Consider the following 21,852-nt stretch of genomic DNA (forward strand, 5'->3'; position numbering starts at 1 on the left):
CACTTGGCTGTGCAAGACTGCTGCAGCGCGGAGGGGATGCCGGTCGGAAAGACAGCAGTGTTTCAGTAAAAACTTGCGCTTTTTCTTTAATAGTGGAATATAGTAATTGCCAGCATTGTCTCTACTGGCGGAGTTATATGAACATGTCTTTTGGGTCAATCAATCTCAACTGTTATAAGAATCGCAAGCGAGTTTCTGATGCCGGTCTTTTTTGTTGCGTAGCATGGTTTATAAGACAGTTCATATTTCACTATTGCCGCATAATTTATGCATCTGTTCAGTGATAGACACCTTTCAGGAGAGGTAATTTCACCTCTTTTCCATGTGCTGCGTTCGTATTGAACAATGGAGTTTTACATCTCGAATATGGGCTACGAGTTGCGCTGCAGTGTAGGGATTTGGAATAATATCCACCACTTGGGGGTTGCCTGAACCGAAACTTCTGCATACTGATACACGGCGTTTTGATACTGATGTAGCCTGCATGACGGCTGATAATAAATTGAGGTAGTCGACTTATTCATTCGTTCACAGCTGTGCTTCATTTTGGTATGTGGTGTATAATTGATCATTCATCAGTTGTGGGCTTGTAAGAATAAGAGCACAGCGTCGTCCTGTGGACTACGTTAATCACAAATTTGCGAGGTTATTTTTAAAACCTGTCAAATCTGCAATTTTCTAAAAATATTGACAGTACTAATAGATAAAGTAGCGCACTCGATGCCATGTAGACTACGTTCATGCTCTGTTTATGCTTAAATTAACCCTTTTGATATTGCACACTGTCCTTTGTGTTCGGGCTACTCATGTAATCTGTCACATGGGTACTTTTTGTCATGCTAGAGAATGGAAACTGAGCTTTGTATGTTGAATGCTACCACAGTTATTTGCCCTCTGCATTGCTGCTACTGTACAACAAACATTTCTGAATTATAGCATACTGCTTCAGACAGATTCAATGTTGCTTGGTGCGCAGCAGGTCAGCTGTCTCTATGACTGTCTTTGTAGTATCGTAATGCTTTTAACAAGCTGGAAAAGATCAGGTAGAGTTCACACGGGTTCAACAGGCCTCTAGACAAATAAGAGGCTCGTAACCCCATAAGTAGCTAAATATAAGAAAAGCTGTTGCACTTAATTTAGATGTATAATTAATTGCATTCTCTCAATCAAAGGATGAAGTCTCATTTTATTGGTTTCAGTAAGAATATAATGCAACCAGCATATTACACAGAACAACCCATAATCATTGTACTGAGACCCTCCACATGAATAATGTGAAAATGACAGCAGTAGAAGGAAGATTAATGCTGATAACATTACGTGTAATACATCATACCAACAAATGTTCTCTGCGTTCACCATATTGCACAATTCATTGCAAATTCACAAATAAAGTTTTGTGAAAGAATAGGCTCCAAGGGATGATTTAAGAGCGGCAAATGATGGCAGACTTGAGTGCCATAAGTACGCAATCTCGCTGTTTGATTGCTGTGCACACCGAAGTCATTTCTCTATAATTTGTGTGAGCTCCCCAGAGTGCACTTTTGAAAAGCAAATCCTGTGGGATTAATGTAAACACTGCAAAGAATTGCCCTAGGAGTATTTTTTTATTATTTATTTAGCACACCTTACAGGCTATGGTTGGAGCATAGGGTAAGGGTGCCATACATGAAAGCAGGGATACTGAAACATGCAAACTATGCGACTATATAATTTGTACAGTGTAACAATGACAATAATACTAATAAAAACTAATTAAGAAATGACAATCACTAAAAAGAAAACATCGTAAGGAAGTGATGCTGTGACAAGATTGGTGATGTATGGTTGAATGGCTGAAAGTTGCACAAGCTTTTCTGTTACTATAGGGGCAAACAAAAAGAAACAAGACTGGAATTGCCCTATGTTGTTCTCCTTGTTCTTTTTTTTTGTTTCCCCCCTCTTTGTAGGGCACAAAAAGTGCAAAAAAGTTTTGTAGGACACCTCATTCTTGTTTTGTTTCATGAAAGGAGAGGTCTCGCTTCTTGTTTGTTTTTTGACTTCTCGTTTTTGTGTGTTTAGTCATGATGGAAAGCCAGCTCCTGCTGAAGTAAGGTTGCAAAGAATGGAGCTTACTGCTGCATTAAGTAGTGTTGTTTTGGCGGTGTGTTACTGCAGAGTGAAGAATCATGTTTACGTAGGTTCCTACAGCACGTTTGGGCAGTCATCTCAGTTTTAATGTGATTGATAAAAGTTACTGAGTTGCTCTTGTATGTGTTTCTAACTGCTTTATTGATATTGTTTGAGCGAACTGGTGCTGGTATTGTGACATTTAAAAGGTGGTGGTGGTGGTTACTTGAAGGAGGAACATTTGGAATGTGCCTAATTTCTGCTGCTCATGCAGAGATTAGGCTGAAAAAAGTGGCCTGACTGAATAGACCACTAGCTTTTGTATTGCCTGGAAGTGGTTTTGTCTGTGTGCATTCTTTCAGGGAGAAAAAACTTCTCACTGCATGTTTACAAAAGATTTTGAGGTAGTATTCACACATACTCTTTCTTCACATTACTCACTTTGCATTGTTTTGTACACAACACATGCCCTTGCCTAATTTATACGAAGACAGAGGTCATGATTGCTCAACAGTGAGCGAACAAAGGAAGGCTCAGTCTGGAGCTAGCGTTTGGACACTGAAACTTGTGCCAGTGTTCTTGCCTTGGTGAAGAGAAGTTCCTTTGTTGTAAAGTTGGCTCTAGGCTGAGGCTTCTTCTCACCGACTCTAAATCAAAGTGCATAGCTACTGTCATATTTAAGCATGTTCCCATGCTGTGACAACATGCCTTATGATTCCCTTTTTGGAAGTTGAGGCATCTGAAAAGTTCTTACCTCCTCTGCAAATTGTGAATTAATCAGTATTAGAATGGTTTTGAGCCAGTGGAGAGGTCATGTTCATGCTGTTACGCGTCACATTTTGGCTGGCTTGGTAACACTCTTGAAGAGCAATGCTGATGATTTTTTCACCATATTGGAGAAGTGGCCACTTTAGACATACGTGCACCTTCTGTCACATGAGATAGTTCAATTTGTATAACAGTAAGAATTTTAAATAAAAAGCGCCACATTGAAAACGAAACTTGACTGGCCATGAGGGTATCACACTGATGCCAATTGTAGCATTAGAGAAGGCATGCTCTGGGGACAGCAGCATTGATATTACATCTCAGGACTTGTTCTGCTACAATGAATTTGATACATTGTGTGCTGCATGACTCTTCTTAGTGAAAGAACACATAAAGAGAAATTGCTTTCTGCAGGTGATGTTGCTGCCAAAACCTTTATGCTAGCAGGTAACTGGAACACAGTAGCTCATGGAAATGCCAGTCCTGCCCATTTTATTTGAAGACGTCTTCACACAGTGGGGTTCGTAGCAGTGCTGCGGCTCCCATGGTGATACCATGAGCTGTGAGCAAAGTGTGGCCAGTGGAAATTGTGCGTGTGGTGTAAAGCGATCAGGAGTGTTCTAATTAAAAAAAAAAATTGCACGACCCACATGCTACATTTGATGCACATGATGAACTTGTGCACAATGTGCAGTACAAATTTAGAACACAAGCCTAAAAATCGTTGAAGTTGGCCATTAATAGATATGCCATGTTAGCATTTATGCATCGCTCGATGGAAAAATTGTGAATTGCCACACATTTTTTTCTTTCTTCCTAGAACATCTGATAATTCTTGCCGCTTCAGCAATATGGAATCACTCATTGCAATTCTTGCAAATGCACAACCTATTCAGGGCTTTGGTTTAAATGTCGTTCAACATAGTTGCTACAATGGGTTCGGAGCAGGAGGACAATTGATAATTGGACTTCTCTGGAAAGTAAAGTTTGTTATACTATGTGTGTTCTGCATGCACATACATGTGCTGCAATATGAAAAGCAGTTGGAAGGCTATCCAATCATTTATACATTTATGTAAAACCATGAAAAAAAAAATGGTGTGAAAAACCATATTTTGCAAACTAGACCTTCAGCCTGAAATTTAGTGGCTAAATGTGAATCTTTGTGCTTGACGAACACTGTGCGTGCCCCAATTCCAGGCTACGCTGTTGTAATGCAATAAAATTGAATTCAGTTGGTGATACATGATTGTCATGACACCAAGGCACAAGGCAACAGTGACACCCGAATAGATATGACAGCAGTAGCACAGAAACAATGATTACATGTTAACATCCACTTTTAGCAAAAGACATGCTTTTTATACATTTCAGCATAAATATGTATTAATTTCAAATCGCATATTTAATTCCAGTGTCACACATACACTTCTGATTGCTATCAACAATGGTCGCTGCTAAACGGTCCAACAATCTGGATCGAGTTATTCAGCTGATTGTGGGCACCTCGCAGAGCTGTCTGCCTTGGCTACAAATTCAGATTTGCAAAATGTGGTTAAATTTGGACAATATTTCAATTGTACAGCTTACTATTGCTGATAAAAAAGTTTTTAAATGTTTTTTACAGCGAAGCTGTATATGGCTAGTCGATTCCTGCAGATGACTGCAGCTAGGCTTGTGCAGCTGAGTGCAAGCAGCAATTGCGTACCGAGGATCTGGCAACCTTCCAGGCTGTCATTTAATGAACCGTCGGGATTAACCCAGTGATAAACACCGGGGCTGCATATTTCAGCTTCGCTGGTTAACCATCTGTATGGAGTGCTTGGGCGGTGATTTTTTATTAAGCTGCATTCACTTTTTGGTTTTAGCGTTTTTGGAATACTGCGCCAGAGGGTGCAGACGTCAGCCTGCGATCACGAACAAGAGGCTTGGTCGCGATTGTCCGGATCCCGCAAGATCGTGATCACAAATGACCGTGTAGCAATGCTTGATCCAGATCGAGCTCAATCTGGATCAGCCCTGATCGCAATCAGAAGTGTATGTGTGACACCGGTATAACACTGAGGACAGATTTTCCAATTTGTACTATAAATACAAATTGAAGTAAAACAAATGGAATTCACCATTTTTATCAAAACTGCCTGGGGGAAAAGAAAACCTAGGCAAGAAACACGGACACACCAGAAGTGTGCACCAGCTCCGGAACACCTGAAGCCTGGGCTTAGGCAGCTTGACGTCATGACTTGGGGTCGGGCTTGGGTGGCAGGTTGTGGCTCCACCTGTTACTGCACTGCCTCTGGAGGACAAAGAAGACATGAGCTCACAGAATGCGCTCTCATTCTGCACTGCGCTGGTTGCCACAGCCACTGCTCTACCTTCCCAAAAAAATGTAGGGTTGACAGCATGCGTTCTCGGCCACTGCTAGGCCATGTAGAGAACCTGACTCGAGCCAAGAACAGAGGTGCTATAGATCCTTTACAGCAAGCAATTTGTGCTCTGCACAGCAATAGGTGCCACAGGTTTGCCACCATTGAATGCCTTCTAAATCTGGAGCAGGCAGGCATTAGACCCCAATGGTCGCTCCAGCAACGTTCTGCCGAGAGGCCGGGGATCGCTTAGTACTATTCCTCGGCTGCACAAGGAGTGCCTGTGTTTATGGTCGTTTTAAATGCACACCTTTCCGCAAAGCAAGCGCAACAAGCTCAACTAACAGCGATGGGTAGCCCATGGCTGGCAATAACTGGCAATTGATTGCTGGAAATAACTCCCAGGCTAACACCGCCTGCAGCAACAACACAGCATTTGTTATCTCCATGGCTGGCACAACATATCACACTGTTGAATTTAGATAAGCATGCAAGTCGGCACTTATGTCCTTCCTGCGCAAGCGCTACTGATTTACGCCAGCAATTTCACTTTCCACAGCAGTGAAGTCAAATGTGGAATAATGTGTGAGCACTGAGTTTTCTTTCTGCACAGGGAATCAAGCAGCATGTGAGCAATTGCTCAGCCACTTGCAACATTTTCATCCCCATGTACATGGATACATATTTATCTGTTCTTTACGTAATCGGAAAGCCATTCTCAAGCTGTCTGAATGGAATGTTGCAGTGGCAACTATTCACAGTTATGGGAGCAGTTCACAAGCAGAAATTTTGTGTGCATGTACACACTCCTATTCCAGAGCTAATTTTTTACCCATAAAGTTAACGACAAGCTTACAGCTGTAACAGCCTTACAATTCTACTGCTGTAAAGACTAAAATATAAAGTACAAAAGCGGTCATCAGGCTGCTACATTTGTCATGTTCAGCTGATAAGCTTGCACATAAGACTGCAATTCAGACAACGGATAAATGAAAGGTACACTTTCCCTCTGCAGCTTTAATCGAAAGTGTTCCCTTGTTTTAAGCCCTAGTCGTTGAACAACCTGTTGTATTTGTTTATCAAGGTATGATGTGTGGGTGTTTTTTAAGTATCGTAGGCTTTTATGTTTAATTAGCTTTTAATTCATTGTAATAAATACAATTTCATTTAATCTGAAAAAAAATTTGGTAATGGAAACTAAGCCTTCACAGTGACAGTTTGGGTCAGACTCAAGTTTTTGATGTCTGGCGGGCTCGGCTGGGCCTTTGACACAAGCAGCAAGCTGTGCTTGGACTCTGAAAGGCGGTCCATGCATATCTCTAACACTTATAGATACATGTGTAAAAACGAAAATAAAAAAAAAAGTTATACACTTTACTGCAGAACACATTATCGATCAAAAGCACACTTTCTCATCTGGAAACATGCCAACTTTGGTGTAGGTGTTTGCTGGTTCTTGACAGAGTTTAAATTTTGAATTTTTAAAGCAGTTTTTCATTTTTGTACAGCATATCCTGCAATGCCAGATAAGTTTTCTGCTCACAGAGAACAATTAACTAGATATACAAAACTAACTTGCTAATGTAGTCTGTGAATTACATGATTGTGTGCTTCACCTGTTTATGCTGAATCCAGTTTAGCTGTATTCTGCCAAAAGATGCCTTTTTTCTTCTTCTTTACCTTGTCACTTTGGGTTTTATGTATACACAACGCCGTCCTGTATTTTCACCTGTTAGCATGTCGCAGCCATTGCTTCTTATGATGATTTGAGATTCAGCTGTGCTCAGAAAGACATGTTTATGGTGAAGCAGCTGCAGACATTATTCGTTTATGCTTTGTGAACTGACCGCTATAAACCACCAATTCCATGATGCGTTGTGCTATCATGGCAGATGGGCAGTCTGTTTCTGGTCATGCTGTGCCCTCTCAGAGCTATCGCTTCTTCGTAAACCAATGTATAGTCTATATAAGAAATCAGTGTTAGTCTATATAGTGTTAGGTACTTGGGTATGTCGTCGTACTTACTGAGGCGGATCTATTTTTTTAGGTGTAAAGACCCATAGAAAACTAGCTATCTGCATTGTTATACCAAGCAAGTACCGGTAACTGCCACCATATAGCTTTGTTTGACCTGGCCATAAGTTCTTTGCCCTGTTCTCTGAACAAAGTTTATAGATGTGAAATTTTGTTGGGGCACCTTGGCAGCGTTTTGTCACCACATGTTAGATACTGCCAGAAATATGATTATTATTTGTAGCAGGTCATTGCAGTCTACTAGGGGTGTGCAGTGATTTTTGAGGCCGAATAGAATACGAATCGAATAGTGCCAGAAATGAGTTGTATATCAAATATGTTTCAAATAGTTTTAGAAATATGAATAGAATTCTATAAAAGCACAAATGGGGCATTAGGAGCAAATAAGTTTCTTCGCATGCAGGGGGTTCTTCAGCAAGTGCGAATGTTAGGTGTACAGCCTGTGAAATCTGGCTACCTAAGGGACGTAGCCTGCTCCACTACACAAGTTCTCATGTTTTATGTCTATACTATCCCCACGGGGTAAAATAACCATACATCTGCCCAGATTTTGTTTATTTCGTAGCAGTTGATGTTTGGAAATATTCGAAAAGTATACGAAAAATATTTACGATTAATGACTATTCCATTTGATGACCGAATCGAAAATTTTCCTTATTTGAAAATTTCGAATATTCGCACATCCCTACAGTTTACTGATCACTATCAGCTCTGATATGTCTGCAGGACGGCAGGCTCCGCGTGTATAAAAAAGCTACAGCACATCCCTAGATTTGTCTTGTAAATGGCAGACATCTAAAGACACACTCCTCAGTTATGAAGTCTTGAAGCATGGCTAAAAGCTGTAGACTCTTTACCAGCTGCTGCTTTAGAAAATGCACGGATGAAGCATGAAAGCCAGGAAAAGTGGCAGGAATGTCGGGTGCAAGCATTGCGTAAATAAAAACCATGTTTGATGTAATATTTCAGGGGAAACCTGCAGGGTGGAGAAAAGTAATTAGTATAGGGAAAATGAGACATCCACCCAATCGTAGCACTTGCTACGAAGGAAACCCAAATGAGTTCCTTGAAAGAAACACCTCGCAGCCTCACGAGGTTTTTCTTTCAAGGAACCCCTTTGGGTTTCCTTTGTAGCAAGTGCTACGATTGGGTGGATCAGTCATTTTCCCTTTCTTGAAAACCATATTTGCTGCTTGTCACTAAATCTGGGATGAGCCTGTGAAGCAATGTGACTAAGTTTATTTTTGCTTTTTGTGCCATTTTTGCAGAGATCGGGACTTCGACAAAGATTATGATCGAGATGATCGGAGCAAAGAGAAAATTGACAACTGCCATAATTTGCAGACCGTGCCAGTGGTAAGTTTTATGTGATTATCTATTTTTGCTGGGTTGGTTGTGCTTTTCTTTTTCATTTTTCTTTGGAAGGTAGCTGTTTCGCTGTTTCTGGAAGCACTCGACAATGAAACAACTAGTAGTACACACAGTTAGTGATCATTATGACATGTTAATTTGGAAAGCATTGAAACAGTGAATTGCTCCTCAGTTCATGCTTTATTTCAAAGTCCATCTCACAGGCTTTGAAGCAGCGTTGTCATGTATGGCCTCTTTGACAGTGCCAGTAGAAGCAGAACTTTACGTGTATGCTTTTTTTCTGATGGTATTGGACTACTAATATAATATTTATTGTTTGCCATTGAGCCACTTCAGCAATACCTCTTGTTTCCATTTGAAGATATTGTAACATTACACAAGTCTTAGTTTTCTTAAACATTATATTTCACAATGTTGGCTGCACATGGTTGTGGGAAATCAAGAGGCTGAAGGTTTAATCTGGACCAGGCGGAGCCATATGTTAGTATTCTTTAGCTCTGGTGCACCTACTGCTAAATGGAAGCTTTGACACATAAGTATGATCTGTTAAAATCTGCCAAAATTAACGGTCCACACATTCCTGTGAGTGCGCCAGCCTGGAAGGCAATGGTAGTTTTGCTGCCAATTTCTTTATAATGCACCGAACACTCAGTTGTGCCCGCTGCTGCTACGGAGTGTGGTGGTTGTGTGTTGACGTGCAGCCACCAACTGCTCAGAGTAATCATTGTGCAGAGTATTCATACCTGCATGTACTTTTTTTCCCCCCCGCACAGTATGTGCCATGCATCTTGTGCAAGTTCACTAGCCTTGAGTGGCACGTCATGTACCGTATTTCCTTGAATCTTTTTTCCCGATAGAACGGGTCCAAAAATTACGTGCGCGTTAGAATTGAGTACGACCCTAAATCTGTGTTACCATGTCGCCATCGGCATTTCAAAATCGTCGCCTCGTACGCGCTTCGAGTCTAGCTGCCGTAGATTTCTCCATGTGCTGCAGTACGGGTGCTTAGGCACGGCTTCCTTTGGCTTAGGTTAGTGCACCGTCCGTCTTCCCGTTTTCTGCAATTGCTCCATCAGCATGGAAGTGCCGACTGCAAAGACATGCCAAGTTCGTCACGATGCCACAATTAAAAGGAAAGCGATCATGTTTGCGGAGAAGGATGGAAATTGCACCGCATCACAGGCGTTCGGAGTTCCCGAAACTTGCGTGCGGGACTGGCGCAAACAGGAGAGGTGTTCTACACCGGCGGCTACTACGTACGGCACGACCGCGCGTGGCCCCTATCTTGAAAGTGATCTGCGACAGAGACAAGAGTCTGCGCATTTAGGCGCACCGCGCTGTGTTCTCGTTGCTTAGTTAACCTTGAAGCGAGAGGCCGTACAAAGGTTAATTCCCTCTCTCCTGCTGCCGCACTTCCTCGCTCCAGCATTTTGATAGAGCTTCGGCAGTCATTGAGTGAGACATGCTTACTCGTGTGCTCGTGACAATACGCTTGTTAATTTAGCTAGTAAGCAAATGTTTAAAAGTTTATATGGCCGATAAAAGTACTATTCTTACTTTTCATATTGCTGTCTACTAGTTTGCTTTCGTAGTCGATGCTTCGCCTTTCCGACGAAACTGCAACTGTTTTTATTTATCACAACTTTAATGCATTGGAAGTAAATCTTTATTTTTTCCAAATGAGAGAAAGTTGTATTTATGTATGAAAGAATGAGGTGTGCAGTGCTGTAAAGGAGCTATCTTTTTTTAGGTCACGGCAAACGGGTGCACATTACAATCCCCCCCCCCCTTTTTTTTTTGTCATGAAAAACGGGTGCGCATTAGAATCGAGAAAATACGGTAATGATAGGCACACAGTGCAAGGGCTGGCCACGGCTGAACAGGAAAAGAGGGTTTTTAGATGGGAGAAAGCAAACAAGGCTTAAAAAGCATTTTTTATATAAATATGCAGTGGCTGAGGAAACAGTTGCTGATGCAATGGGCAGTAATTTCGCATAACATGTTTCGTTACAATTTCGGCAATTTAACTTACTGTACATACTCAAATCTAGGCCGGCCCCAATTCTAAGCAGACTCCAAAAAGTCCGAAGCCAGAAAAAATTAAAAAACATGCCTCAAATGTAGGCCGAACAAAAAAGCTGAGGACAGCGTTCGCAAAATAATAACAGCATTTATTTAATATGAACATGTCAAGCTCACTCTACGTCGTCACCACCGTTAGCCTTGTCCCTATAGCCCAGACCACACGTATGCATGCGCAGACAGTGCGGTATCGCACACGTTGAAACATGGCGCGATCTCTGTGAACAGCTCCTCTCTGATATTGTGCGCTTATCTTCCTTATCGCTGTCATCTCCTCGTTGCTGCACATGCAAAAGCATCTCCCATTGCCCCTTCCAACGACGGACGTTTTTCTCATCGATGCTGAAGTCCCGTCTGGCTTACTATGCCTCTGCACCTAGCGAAACTTTTCGTTTGAAAGCTGCACGCCGATACCATAGAACCAGCTCCGATACAACACAGCTCAAAGTGACTTCACTCCTGTACTTCAGTTGGCTACTGGCCTGGCTAGTAGCGGCTGCGATACTGACTTTTCTAGATGGTGCTAGCTATGGACCATATTTTTTATTTTTAGTTACAAACAGGCACATTCTTTAAAATCCTTAAATCTAAGCCGCGCCTATATGATTATTTGGAAAAAACTACCGGCCTAGATTGGAATAAATATGTTAACTGCCCATGTAACATTATATCTGACTGGCCGCGGCGGCCGTATTTCAATGGGGGCGAAATGCAAAAGGCAGTCAAAATTAATATTGAGTCCCATACCACGGCATGCCTCATAATCAAATCATGGTTTTGGCACATAAAACTCCAGAATTCAATTCAAACACTATATTTAGAGGTCATTTTTTATTTTGGGTTTCCTTATTCTTGTTTACATATCTACAGCTCGGAAGTTGCTTTCACATTTTGTTCTCAATCCTGTTATGTATAGGATTTCAAGGTACTTGTTGGAACTGGGGGCCTAAGTACACGTGTATACAGCAGTGGACTACTGCCAAAGCACCTGTGAAAGCAAGAAATGGCCACAGTCAGGGCAGCACCAGTGAAATGGAACTGCTGAGGGAATGTTCTTAGAATGTACCTGAACTGAAAAAAAAAAAATTAACGGTTATCAGTTTGGCCTGAAATGGTTCAAGCATATGGTGCTACAACGGGTGCCCAATAGATAAGCGAGTCTTTCAATTGACGACTTCAGTTGGCGGGCCCCACTAGCAGACCGTTAACTCACCCGATGACAGGTATACAGTAGAACCCTGTTTGTGCGTTTTACAAGGAATCACAGAAAAAAAAAGTAACGACTGGGAAAGAGCAACAGTAACAGTGTGGAAGGCCCCGAATTGCCACAGCAGCATCAGAAACAGCTCTGTCTGGCTGCCAGTACAGTTTGTGGATGCCTTGGCGCTCACACTGTGACCAGAGATGTCGCGTGTGCGCATGTATAATTAAGAGACACATACTGTGTTCTGTGAGAGTGGCCGCTTTCCACTATTAATGTTTCACTGCAATACTTTGCATATGCTTCTCCGCATAACACTTGTATTATGGTGAGTCTCATTGTGGGGAACTTAAAAAAAAACACAATCCTGCCAAGCCATGCTTATCAGTGCTCACTGTCACGGATCTCCTCCGGAGAACACTCTGGCCGAAAGAATGGACTAGGCGACAGGTGTACCCACACGGATGCACATTTAATACCACCCACGCGACACGAACAACAGCACACAAACCTAACAAAACTAACACACAAGATACAAAAACTATCAGTACACACGAACCGGTAACACTGCCACTAGCGTTCTATTGAGAGTGGTTGGCGTTCGTGCTCACGTCTGGTGCGGTGCGGATGTGGCGTGGTGTGGGTCCCGTAGCCGGCGTCGGAGTGGCGTTCGACGTTCGAGGGCTGGCGTCGCTGGAGGCGTCGTTGGTTGCGTCGTACATGCTCCCGGTCCAAGCGCCCGTGGAGGTGTGGCCGATGATGTTGGCGTTGGGGCACCACCCGGAAGAGTGGTGACAGCGGTAGAGACACCCCTGGCCGTAGCAGGTGGTGGCGTCCTCCGTGGACTCCCCGGAACGGGCTCAGGAACGGCAGGAAGTCTGCGGTGCAAAGCCGTAGAACACGAGCACGCCGAAGCAGTAGCCGGCGTCGCTCTCTTCCGGTCGAACCGTCCCTCACCCGCCGAGTCTCCGCTGCTTTCTTCTCCCCCTGTGTCTCGCCCTTCCTCGCCCTTTTATAGCCTTCTTGTTAGTCCACGTAATCCTTCTCTTCGTCTTCTTCTCTTCTCCACCAATCGTCGCTTTCCATCTCACCGGATACTTCTCCACCAATCATCTCTTGTCACCTCACTGGAAACTTCTTCTTTATCTTCTTTCGTCTTCGGTTAATCCACGTCATTCTTAACGCCATCCTCGTCGTCTTTTTGAAACCTTTCTTCGTCTACCATTTTATTTCATCTTCCCTCTTATATGTGACACTCACAATTGTGTAATTCTGGCATTTCACCATGGGAGAGGCTTGCCAGGCTTAAGTGTGAGTATAAATTTATTTTCACTGTAGCAGTGTGCGTGAGTGAATTTGCCTCTGCTCTGCTAAATTCACATGACCGCCACATTCAAACGCAGTGTAAGATGCAGGAACATTAAAACATTAAAGAATGGTGACATATATCAAATGGGAACATAACACATAGGAGTCTATGGGGTTTGTTTTGGGTCCGCAAGAATGCGCCATAACAGCCGGGAAAATTTAACGATGAACGTATCAACTGGGTTTTATTGTATACTGAGAACTACAGCCATTCAGGTAGATTGCTTTTACTTCTGAACTTGACCATGCCACTTGTGTTGTCCGACCAAAACATTATTTGCAGGTCTCCATAAAATCACTATTTCTGTTGAACTTGTGTGGCTGTTTGGTGAGCTTAAGAACCTGTAAAACTGTAAAGTCTCCGTGCCACCCTCAGATATGCAAGAAAGATAGGTGTGGTGTTCAGCAAAAACCTTCCTTGTTGATCGTTTAGATGCATCAATGTTCTTACCTACTTCTAAAAAAGTAGAAAACTGAGTGAAATGTTGAATGCTGGCTTCTTTGAAGATTTATTGGTGAAACATATTGTTAGACAGATTATACAAGGTGTTTCAGCAAACTTCCAAACATTTTTCTGAATTGCCTGTGGCAGCGCAATTCTAGTCCATTAACTGGTCTACGTGAAGAGGCGGGCATAACTTGCACAAGAAATTGAAGTGTGTAATTGACTAATTAACAAAAATACACTAATTAAGTTTGGCTACGAGTAAGGCTCAATGTGACGTCCCCTCGGGTGTTGTCGCCACGGACACTGGTCGCACGAATTCAGCGCAACAAACGGCCGCTCTCGTCGTTGGTGGAACCAAAGCATGCGAATAAAAGTGTAGTGCCGTGCAAGACTGGCTGTGTGGAGGTGATGGCTACGATATGGCACCAGAGTAGCGCACGTCATCTGTATAGAAACAAAGCGCAGCATGAGCTGCATGGTGGCTGCTTTGAATCATGCCCATGCGTCACCCATGCACTGCCTCACACAATCTCCCACTTAGTGAGGCAGTCATGCCACACTTCGCTCCATCTGCAATGTGCCACATGAGACAGTCTGGTACCAGCAAGCCTCCTCCCAGATCATTGCCTGCCGCATTCACAGCTACCGCCGCTAAACCTTTTGCAATAAGCATCTTCACCTATCTGTTTTACATCATGTAGGACGTAGTGGTGTTGGTATTGCACTGCACACTTTTAGTAGGTGATTATCCAAATGCACTGCAGTTGCCTGCTTTAGTTTGCGCGATGTGAGTGTCGCGTTTTGCTGCTGAGGCATCCAGTGTGGCCCACAAGCTCTATTTCGTTTTGGTTTCCCATCGCTGTCTTAAAACACTTCACAATAGGAAAACAAGAAAACGTGTCGGGCCGGGGGAGCCCGACCAGCTTGACATGCGTTGGCGTATTGTGCCTCATGCTGTGCGCAGCAATCTGCATAAAGCTTTGCATTACGTACATGTCAATTACAGTTGAGTCTCAAATTGTTGCATTACTTTGGATCATATGTTTTCTAGGTTAGTACATTTTTCCCCAAAACGAATCAATGAGGTTCTACTGTATTTACTAGTAATTCCAGTTTTGGTAAACATTAATGAAGGTCTTTCTGACGCAAGAAATTTTGCTATTATCCAAGTGCTATGGCTTACTGTACATGAGCATTATGACTAATTTGGACAGCAAAATAGACGCTCAAATTTTTTAGCACTACGTCTCAAATAGAAAACGCTATAGTCTCTTGTTATTGTAGTATTTTGGGCATTTGTTGTAATGAAGCTTGTCATGGTTTTATTTTTGTTTCTTTCATCAGTCGCAGCAGCTGAATGCTCTGACTGGGCTTCCCTACTCCAACCGTTACTATGAGCTATTCCGCAAACGCATAGCACTTCCAGTATGGGAGTATCGGGACAAGTTCTTTGAATACCTCAATAACCATCAGATTCTTGTACTGGTTGGCGAGACAGGATCTGGCAAAACAACACAGGTAAGCTTTATTTTTAAAGAATAGTTTAATTGTACTGTAGAATCACCCCGTTGAAAATCTCGTATAACAGTGATTGCTGTGTCAATTGTGTAAGATAGTATTATTAAACTAAACTTGGTATATCTAGAAAAAAAAATTAGTAATTTGTGCTCACTTTGCTGCACCCACAGTGTGTTGAGCATTTCAACCAGTCATTCAAAAACATGCCATTTGTGCTGTATAGGTAACACATTCATTAGTGTGATGGCATGTGTCTGTACGGTCAGAGGTAGTAGAGTGTTTTAGTTGAGCATGTTTACGCTCCGCTAAGCAGCTAAGCGGAGTGGAAGCGTGAATGCGCATGCGCCGTCCACTTAGCCGTAAGCGGGCTAGTGGAGCGAGGAACACGGTTAGCTTAGAAGCTGCCTGAGCGGAGCGTGCTACGCAGTGCTTTGGCTAGCGTTGGCATCAGAAAGGATTGGATTGGCTGCAGAAAGCAAGCGCGTTGGCTATCACATGGCGTTCCCCAAGACGGCGCTTTATTTTCCATTGGATAAAATGGACCGGTAACTCATGATCAATAGGTGTTATTTTCTTTCATTACCCTGAATTTGGCCAGGGGACGCTACAACTACGAAAGGTCCGCTCCGCTCCGCTAAACATATAACTAAAACGTGAAAGTCGCCCGCTGCTCTGCTGTGGCTTAGTGGGGCAGCTCGGAGCGGAGCGCACCGTAAAGACACTCAACTAAAACACTCTAGTGCTGCTCTTACTAGTAATACAGTCATTTTGTGTGGCAAGAGTTGTGGATATCTAAAACCTGGGGGCAGGACATAAGCTAGAGAAGCTTCGACTGGGGTTAGTTGGTATGGCATCGTTCTGCTTACTGCAGAACTCTGTGTCTGTTTTTTGTCCTGTATAAGCAGTATAGTGCAGCAAGCAGAATGAAGCTAGAGAAACAGAACTGAATCATCAGTGCTGAGATACATAGAGGTGGTCTGCTGGCTATGGTATAGCACAATGTCTAATTTCCTGGCACTCTTTATCCATACTTGGCCTTTGCTCTGTTAAACCACATATATTATCATCATCAATGTCTGATTTTGAAGATAATCAATTTGAAGAATACCAGAAAGCAGAGAAAACTTTGTGTGTAACAACACACAGGCATACCGTGCCAGCAACCTCTGCTGGCACGGTATGCCCAATGAGCAACTTTTACCATGTAGCAAAAGTTACTGTGGCTGTGGCCATTTACAAGAATACCTTTATGGAATTGAGTGCCATAAACATGCAACTAACTTGATCTAGACAAAAAAGGGTTGTCTGGTTAGTCTCCTTGCCACAGCTGGCAGCTGTCATACTGCTTGATATCGCTCCAGTCTTGAAAAAGCATCCGAAAGTAAGCTCGCTTGATGAAATGTTGATAGTCTTCTTGACTTGTATAGACATTCTTTGTGTATTTCATACTTAAAATGAAAAGGTGTAGTTTATGGCATAAACTTGGTATCATTGAGCTGAATTCTTGCACTGACAGGCTTTTCAGATGCTCAGCATACACATACTGGGGTTGAGAACCTTGCTACATTGCTAGTGGTCTTGGAGCGCTGCAACTCAAGTTGATTAATTTGAGTAGAAACCCGTTAATTTGCATGAAAAATTAGGAGACTGCAGAAATTCTACTTATCGCCTGCCATTGAAATAAACTAAGAGTTTGTGAATATCAGAACTTTTGAATACGAATTGAATATACATACTTGCTTTAAATATTGAATAATGATATCCACATGCATTTATTAGCAAGTTTGGTTACCTTAGTATGTTGAAACTCTGAAATCCTGCTGTCATTGGTAAGAAAAAAGTGGTGGAGTAAAAGTATTCATCTGTTTACTGTGACTCTTGCTTATGAAAAAACTGCAAGGTCATAGTGTGTTTTCTGTTTTCTATCTTTTGCGCCACATGCAAGTAGCACTTCCGCAGCACACCTTGTGTGACAAGCACCTTCTTTTGTTACCCTTCACTGGGATGCATATTACCGACTCACTGTTGCCCCAAGTGCTGCATTTGCAAGAATATAATGCAACCGCAAATATAAAGTGAGGTGTCAACAAGGGAGAGGTGCCCCATGGCATGTTTGAAAAATAAAAGAAAAGGTTATGTATTACCTCAAGTAAGCATGTGCAATGCAATCTGTACTCATTTGGAATGTTGCCTTTTAGCATAGCCCATTGCGTGCAGGCATCGTAGTAATTCCAATCGCTGAACGCCAATCACCACCGAGATTTGTACAAGTCCCGGGTCCTGCTCGGGCGCAGTAGCATATCGACCATCGCTTTACGATGAAATGTTGCAACAGGCATGCAAAACGCTACTCTGAGGCTAGTGACATGGGCATGCGGTGGTAAGCTGGCATGTTTGCATAGTGAGGCTGTGTCAATGGGCATCACGTTTGTGAATCGTCCCATTAGACCCATACACCCAGAAAGATAATTAGTATTGCAGTCGGTCACCTTTTTGCTATCATCCCTGTCCCTTTTCGGCTCTCTAATTAGGCCTTTGCTGTGCGTAATGTGCCCTTTACAGCAGAGAGGCTGGCTTTCCCACAAAGCTTAGGCAGCCAGTGGCTGATTGTACTTGACACCAGCAGCACAATACCATCACAAAATTTAGCAAAAAATCTTGCACTTATCCTTATATTAGATAGAAACAACCTCAAAGAACCTTGTCTTCTCCCGCACTGCCAGCAATATATTCGATTTGTTTCCCATACTTGTATTCTACTGAAACATTAGATTTTCTAATAATGCCTAGTTTTTTAATTGAATATGAATACTAAGAACATAATATTCAATTATATTCGAAATTTTCAAATTTTCATTCCTCTAAAGTCAATCAGTATTGAGTTATCAAATTTTTGCTACTCCCCAACCTACTGTAGCACAATGGCTGTTCCAGAGGGGGAGTATCTGGGGACCCAAGCTCCCAGGGTCCATCCTTGAACCATTCCAGCACTTAGCTACTACTTTGCACAGAAAATGGGTGCTGGCAAAATTGAGCATGCAGCTAGCTAGATTTTTGTGTATGGTTAGTGAACATGGTCAATTGTGACAATTACACATGCCAGCTCTTGCAGAGGTTTTTCCGGATGGCAAAAGCACTTTCAACTTATAGTGTGATGTCAGCAGGAAACAGACTGCTGGGTTTGGTGTCACTTTTGGGGAAAATGGGCAGGTAGAAGTGTCAAGATGTCTAAGTCTGTTTAAGGCACTTTTAAAAATATCACATCATAAGTCAGTTATGCATCAGCTCAGCCAGCATGTTTAGAGTTAGGATCATTCTTAAAGCTGTTTCTTGCTTGAAGATTCATAAGGGATAATGAATTTTCTTTTTGTAGATTCCACAGTGGTGTGTCGAGCTTCTGCGCCAGAAGGGAGGTCGCCGTGGTGTAGCATGTACACAGCCACGGAGGGTAGCAGCTATGAGTGTTGCTGCACGAGTGGCAGAAGAAATGGATGTGGCTATTGGCCAGGAAGTTGGTTATAGCATTCGTTTTGAGGACTGCTCTTCTCCAAAGACATTGCTGAAGTACATGACCGATGGTATGCTGCTAAGAGAAGCCATGAGTGACCCACTGCTTGAAGCCTATGGTGTTGTGCTCTTGGATGAAGCCCACGAACGTACTTTGGCTACAGACATCCTCATGGGGGTACTAAAGCAGGTCGTCACCCAGCGTCCAGACCTCAAGATTGTTGTTATGAGTGCCACTCTTGATGCCGGTAAATTTCAGGTGAGTGAACCATAAAATGGTGCCCTTTTTACTGACTGCTTTCAACAAGTAGCCATAACATATGATGAAGCTCAAATGAGAGTTCATTGTAAGCTTTTTGGGGGTTGAGGCATCGTTTTAAATAAAAGGATGGCTTTCTCTGACAATTGTGAAAGTGAACAGTTTGTTTTCTGATTTTGTTAGAGTATTCTGGAAACTGATTTTCTATGAGTAGTGCAGCTATAAAATGATAGCATTATTTTATTTCACTTAAAAGGGACATGGCTTTTTATAACAAGCAAATCAAGCAAATTTTTTGTGAGGGTATTGTACATTGTGCAACATTGAATCTTTTTGCAAGTCTCTATTTTAATATACAGCAATGCCTGTTCTATTTGTGCTCCTGGCACTAGAAACTCATTAACCCTTTAAAGAGGTCCTGAAACACTTTTTATAGAGGTCGAAAAATGCATTTGATGTTAAAACACGCATCAGAAATACTTTTCGCAGAAAGTACTTCAATGCATTTGGCAGAAGTGGAGATATATGGCAATGATTAGCAACAGGGAACTTGCTCTGGTCAGGCAGTTGAGGCATTGTAGATTGGACCAACATTTATAGATACTTTTTCTGTTTTGAAAACTCCTCACCTATGGGTAGCAGGCTATTTCTGTCACTGCAGCGCTATAAACCACCTTTGCGGCAAGCATGTGAGAGTCATCTGCTATAGCTTGGTGCGGTTACGGTGGCTTATTGTGATGTATGGCATTTGCATGGTGTATTTGCAAGAGCTATCTTGCACCGCAACCTATTTTAGATACCAGGAACATAGCCTGAGGCTAGGTACTTGAGCTGTGTCCCACGGAAGTCTCAATAAAAGCTGCATGTGCGGTAGGTATCGTTTCTCTAGGTAATATTAAAGCCGTTTCCAGGAATCTTTGTATAGCTATCTTCAGTGTGAACCACGTGCAGCTATAGGCGTCTCGGCTTGCCATGGTCTAGAGCGAGATGAAACCGAACCTTTGCTGCCAGACATGGCTTTCGTTAATTGCTGCAAAATCGGCTATGCAGCAGAACTGTTAAGTCATTGCTGTCCGTGGGTAGAACGGCTTCAGCGCATTTAGTTCAGAGTTCCAGCCTTCCATAGTTTTCATGTACTTCCGTTTACCAATCTTGACGAGTGCAACACTTTGCCAGCTTATGTACTTAGCTGTAAGCAGCTCTGTTGTGTTTAAACCACACAACCTTCTGCTGAAACAATGATTTATGCACGTTCATGCCGAAATATTGCCCTGTTCAGACAATAGCTATCCAACCATCTGCAGTTCTCCCTTTTAGTGTCGAAGTTTGCTAACTAAGACATATCCTGCCAAATCTTCTTTGAAAAGGGCGTACACACCTTGTTATAAAATACAGTAAAAGCGTAAAGTGTACCCTGTGATTCGTTAATGTGCTTCAAGTATATTCTTATTGACATCATATAGATGCCCTTCTAGCATCAGCTATGTGCCAAGTAGCTAGCTCTTGGTTCAACACTATTCCCAGGTTTCATGTTGAAAAATTAAAATGATTTGAGCTTTGTTAATAAAGCTGATGCTGTGATGTTGTGTTTTAATTAAAATGATTTGAGGTTTCACAGTACGAAAAATATTCAGCAGAATCCTTCTTGCAATGACTGTCGATGGTAATGCATTTAAGATTAAATCGATATTGCGACACTGTGTATTGCAGGGTGTCTACCAACTGGGAAAACCGGGAACACCAGGAATTCTCAGGGATATTGAGTAGTCTGGAAAAACTCTGGGAAAACTCACGGAATTTGTGCCTCTATCAGGGAAAATTACCTGTAATTTTATTGAAAGGGTCGAATGTCGCGGTAATGTTGGCTCGAGTAACAGACAGGAATCCTAATGAATAGTCTTTGATGCCCTGTTGTTGGGTGGAGGAGTTGCCAGTGTACAGTAAACGAGAGACTTTCCGGATGCCCGATAATTTGCACAGCTTCGCGGCAACACCGCACACCCCATAGAGTCAATGCATCAAAACGTCTTAAATGTCGGACGCAAGATCCCTTCGCCGTCCGATTTTCCGGTGCTTTTTGCTGTGACCGCAGGTACGAAAGGGCATTATTCAAAGCCCCTACTGCTGCCGTTTTGATTACCTCGCCACCTCGAACCGGCGCTCTCGCACGCAGATCCGCTGGCACCCGTAGCAACGCTAGACTTAGCGGCTTCGATGTTCAATATTAAGCTTCTTGCCGTTGGGTTCCGTGTTTTTCATTGAAAGGATTCGCTGCTGTCAGCAATGCCACTGACTCCGCCTTTGTGGTCCTTGTGATTGGCTTAGAAGCTTGGAAAGCATGGTGCGTTGCATAATGCCGCTTTCTGAGAGTCAGCTTCGCCTCTGTACAGAAGTGTTGCTTCGTGAAGCATACGCAAAAGTATTGTAGTGAAGCATAAGCCTGGGAAGAGGCTATTGCCACGGCACACAGTATGTATCCCTTAATTATACACGCGTGCATCCGGTATCTCCTGTCAAAGTACGAGCACTGATATGCCTAATACGTGTACCCACAGGCCTTCAGAGCATTTTCGAATGTGCCTGGGCGGTTTGAGCCCTTAAAGGGACACTAAAGGGAAAAATGATTTCTTCTGCATCAGTAAATTCCCATTCTACAACACCAAAAACACCACTCTTACCATGATAAGACGTTTGGTAAGCCAGAAAAAGTGCAAGAACGAAATACGGGTGGCGACGCCTACTTAAGTTCCCGCACCTGGTGGCTGTGACGTCTTGGATTTTGATGGCATTTTCTAGGGCCTACTTATTATATATAGCGGTA

At 42.7% G+C, this 21,852-nt stretch overlaps 1 protein-coding gene across 1 annotated transcript in view; it reads left to right on the plus strand.

Moving 5' to 3' along the window:
* Dhx15 (DEAH-box helicase 15) overlaps positions 1-21,852 on the plus strand; it is an 87,772-nt gene that overhangs the window by 557 nt on the left and 65,363 nt on the right. The window contains exons 2-4 of the mRNA XM_075672493.1: positions 8,546-8,633; positions 15,092-15,265; positions 18,639-19,031. Coding sequence (XP_075528608.1) covers positions 8,546-8,633; positions 15,092-15,265; positions 18,639-19,031 — 655 coding nt within the window. The remainder of the gene's footprint in view (positions 1-8,545; positions 8,634-15,091; positions 15,266-18,638; positions 19,032-21,852) is intronic.

Source organism: Dermacentor variabilis, chromosome 1 (genome assembly GCF_050947875.1).
Source record: "Dermacentor variabilis isolate Ectoservices chromosome 1, ASM5094787v1, whole genome shotgun sequence".
In the NCBI taxonomy this organism is placed as follows: Eukaryota; Metazoa; Arthropoda; class Arachnida; order Ixodida; family Ixodidae; genus Dermacentor; species Dermacentor variabilis.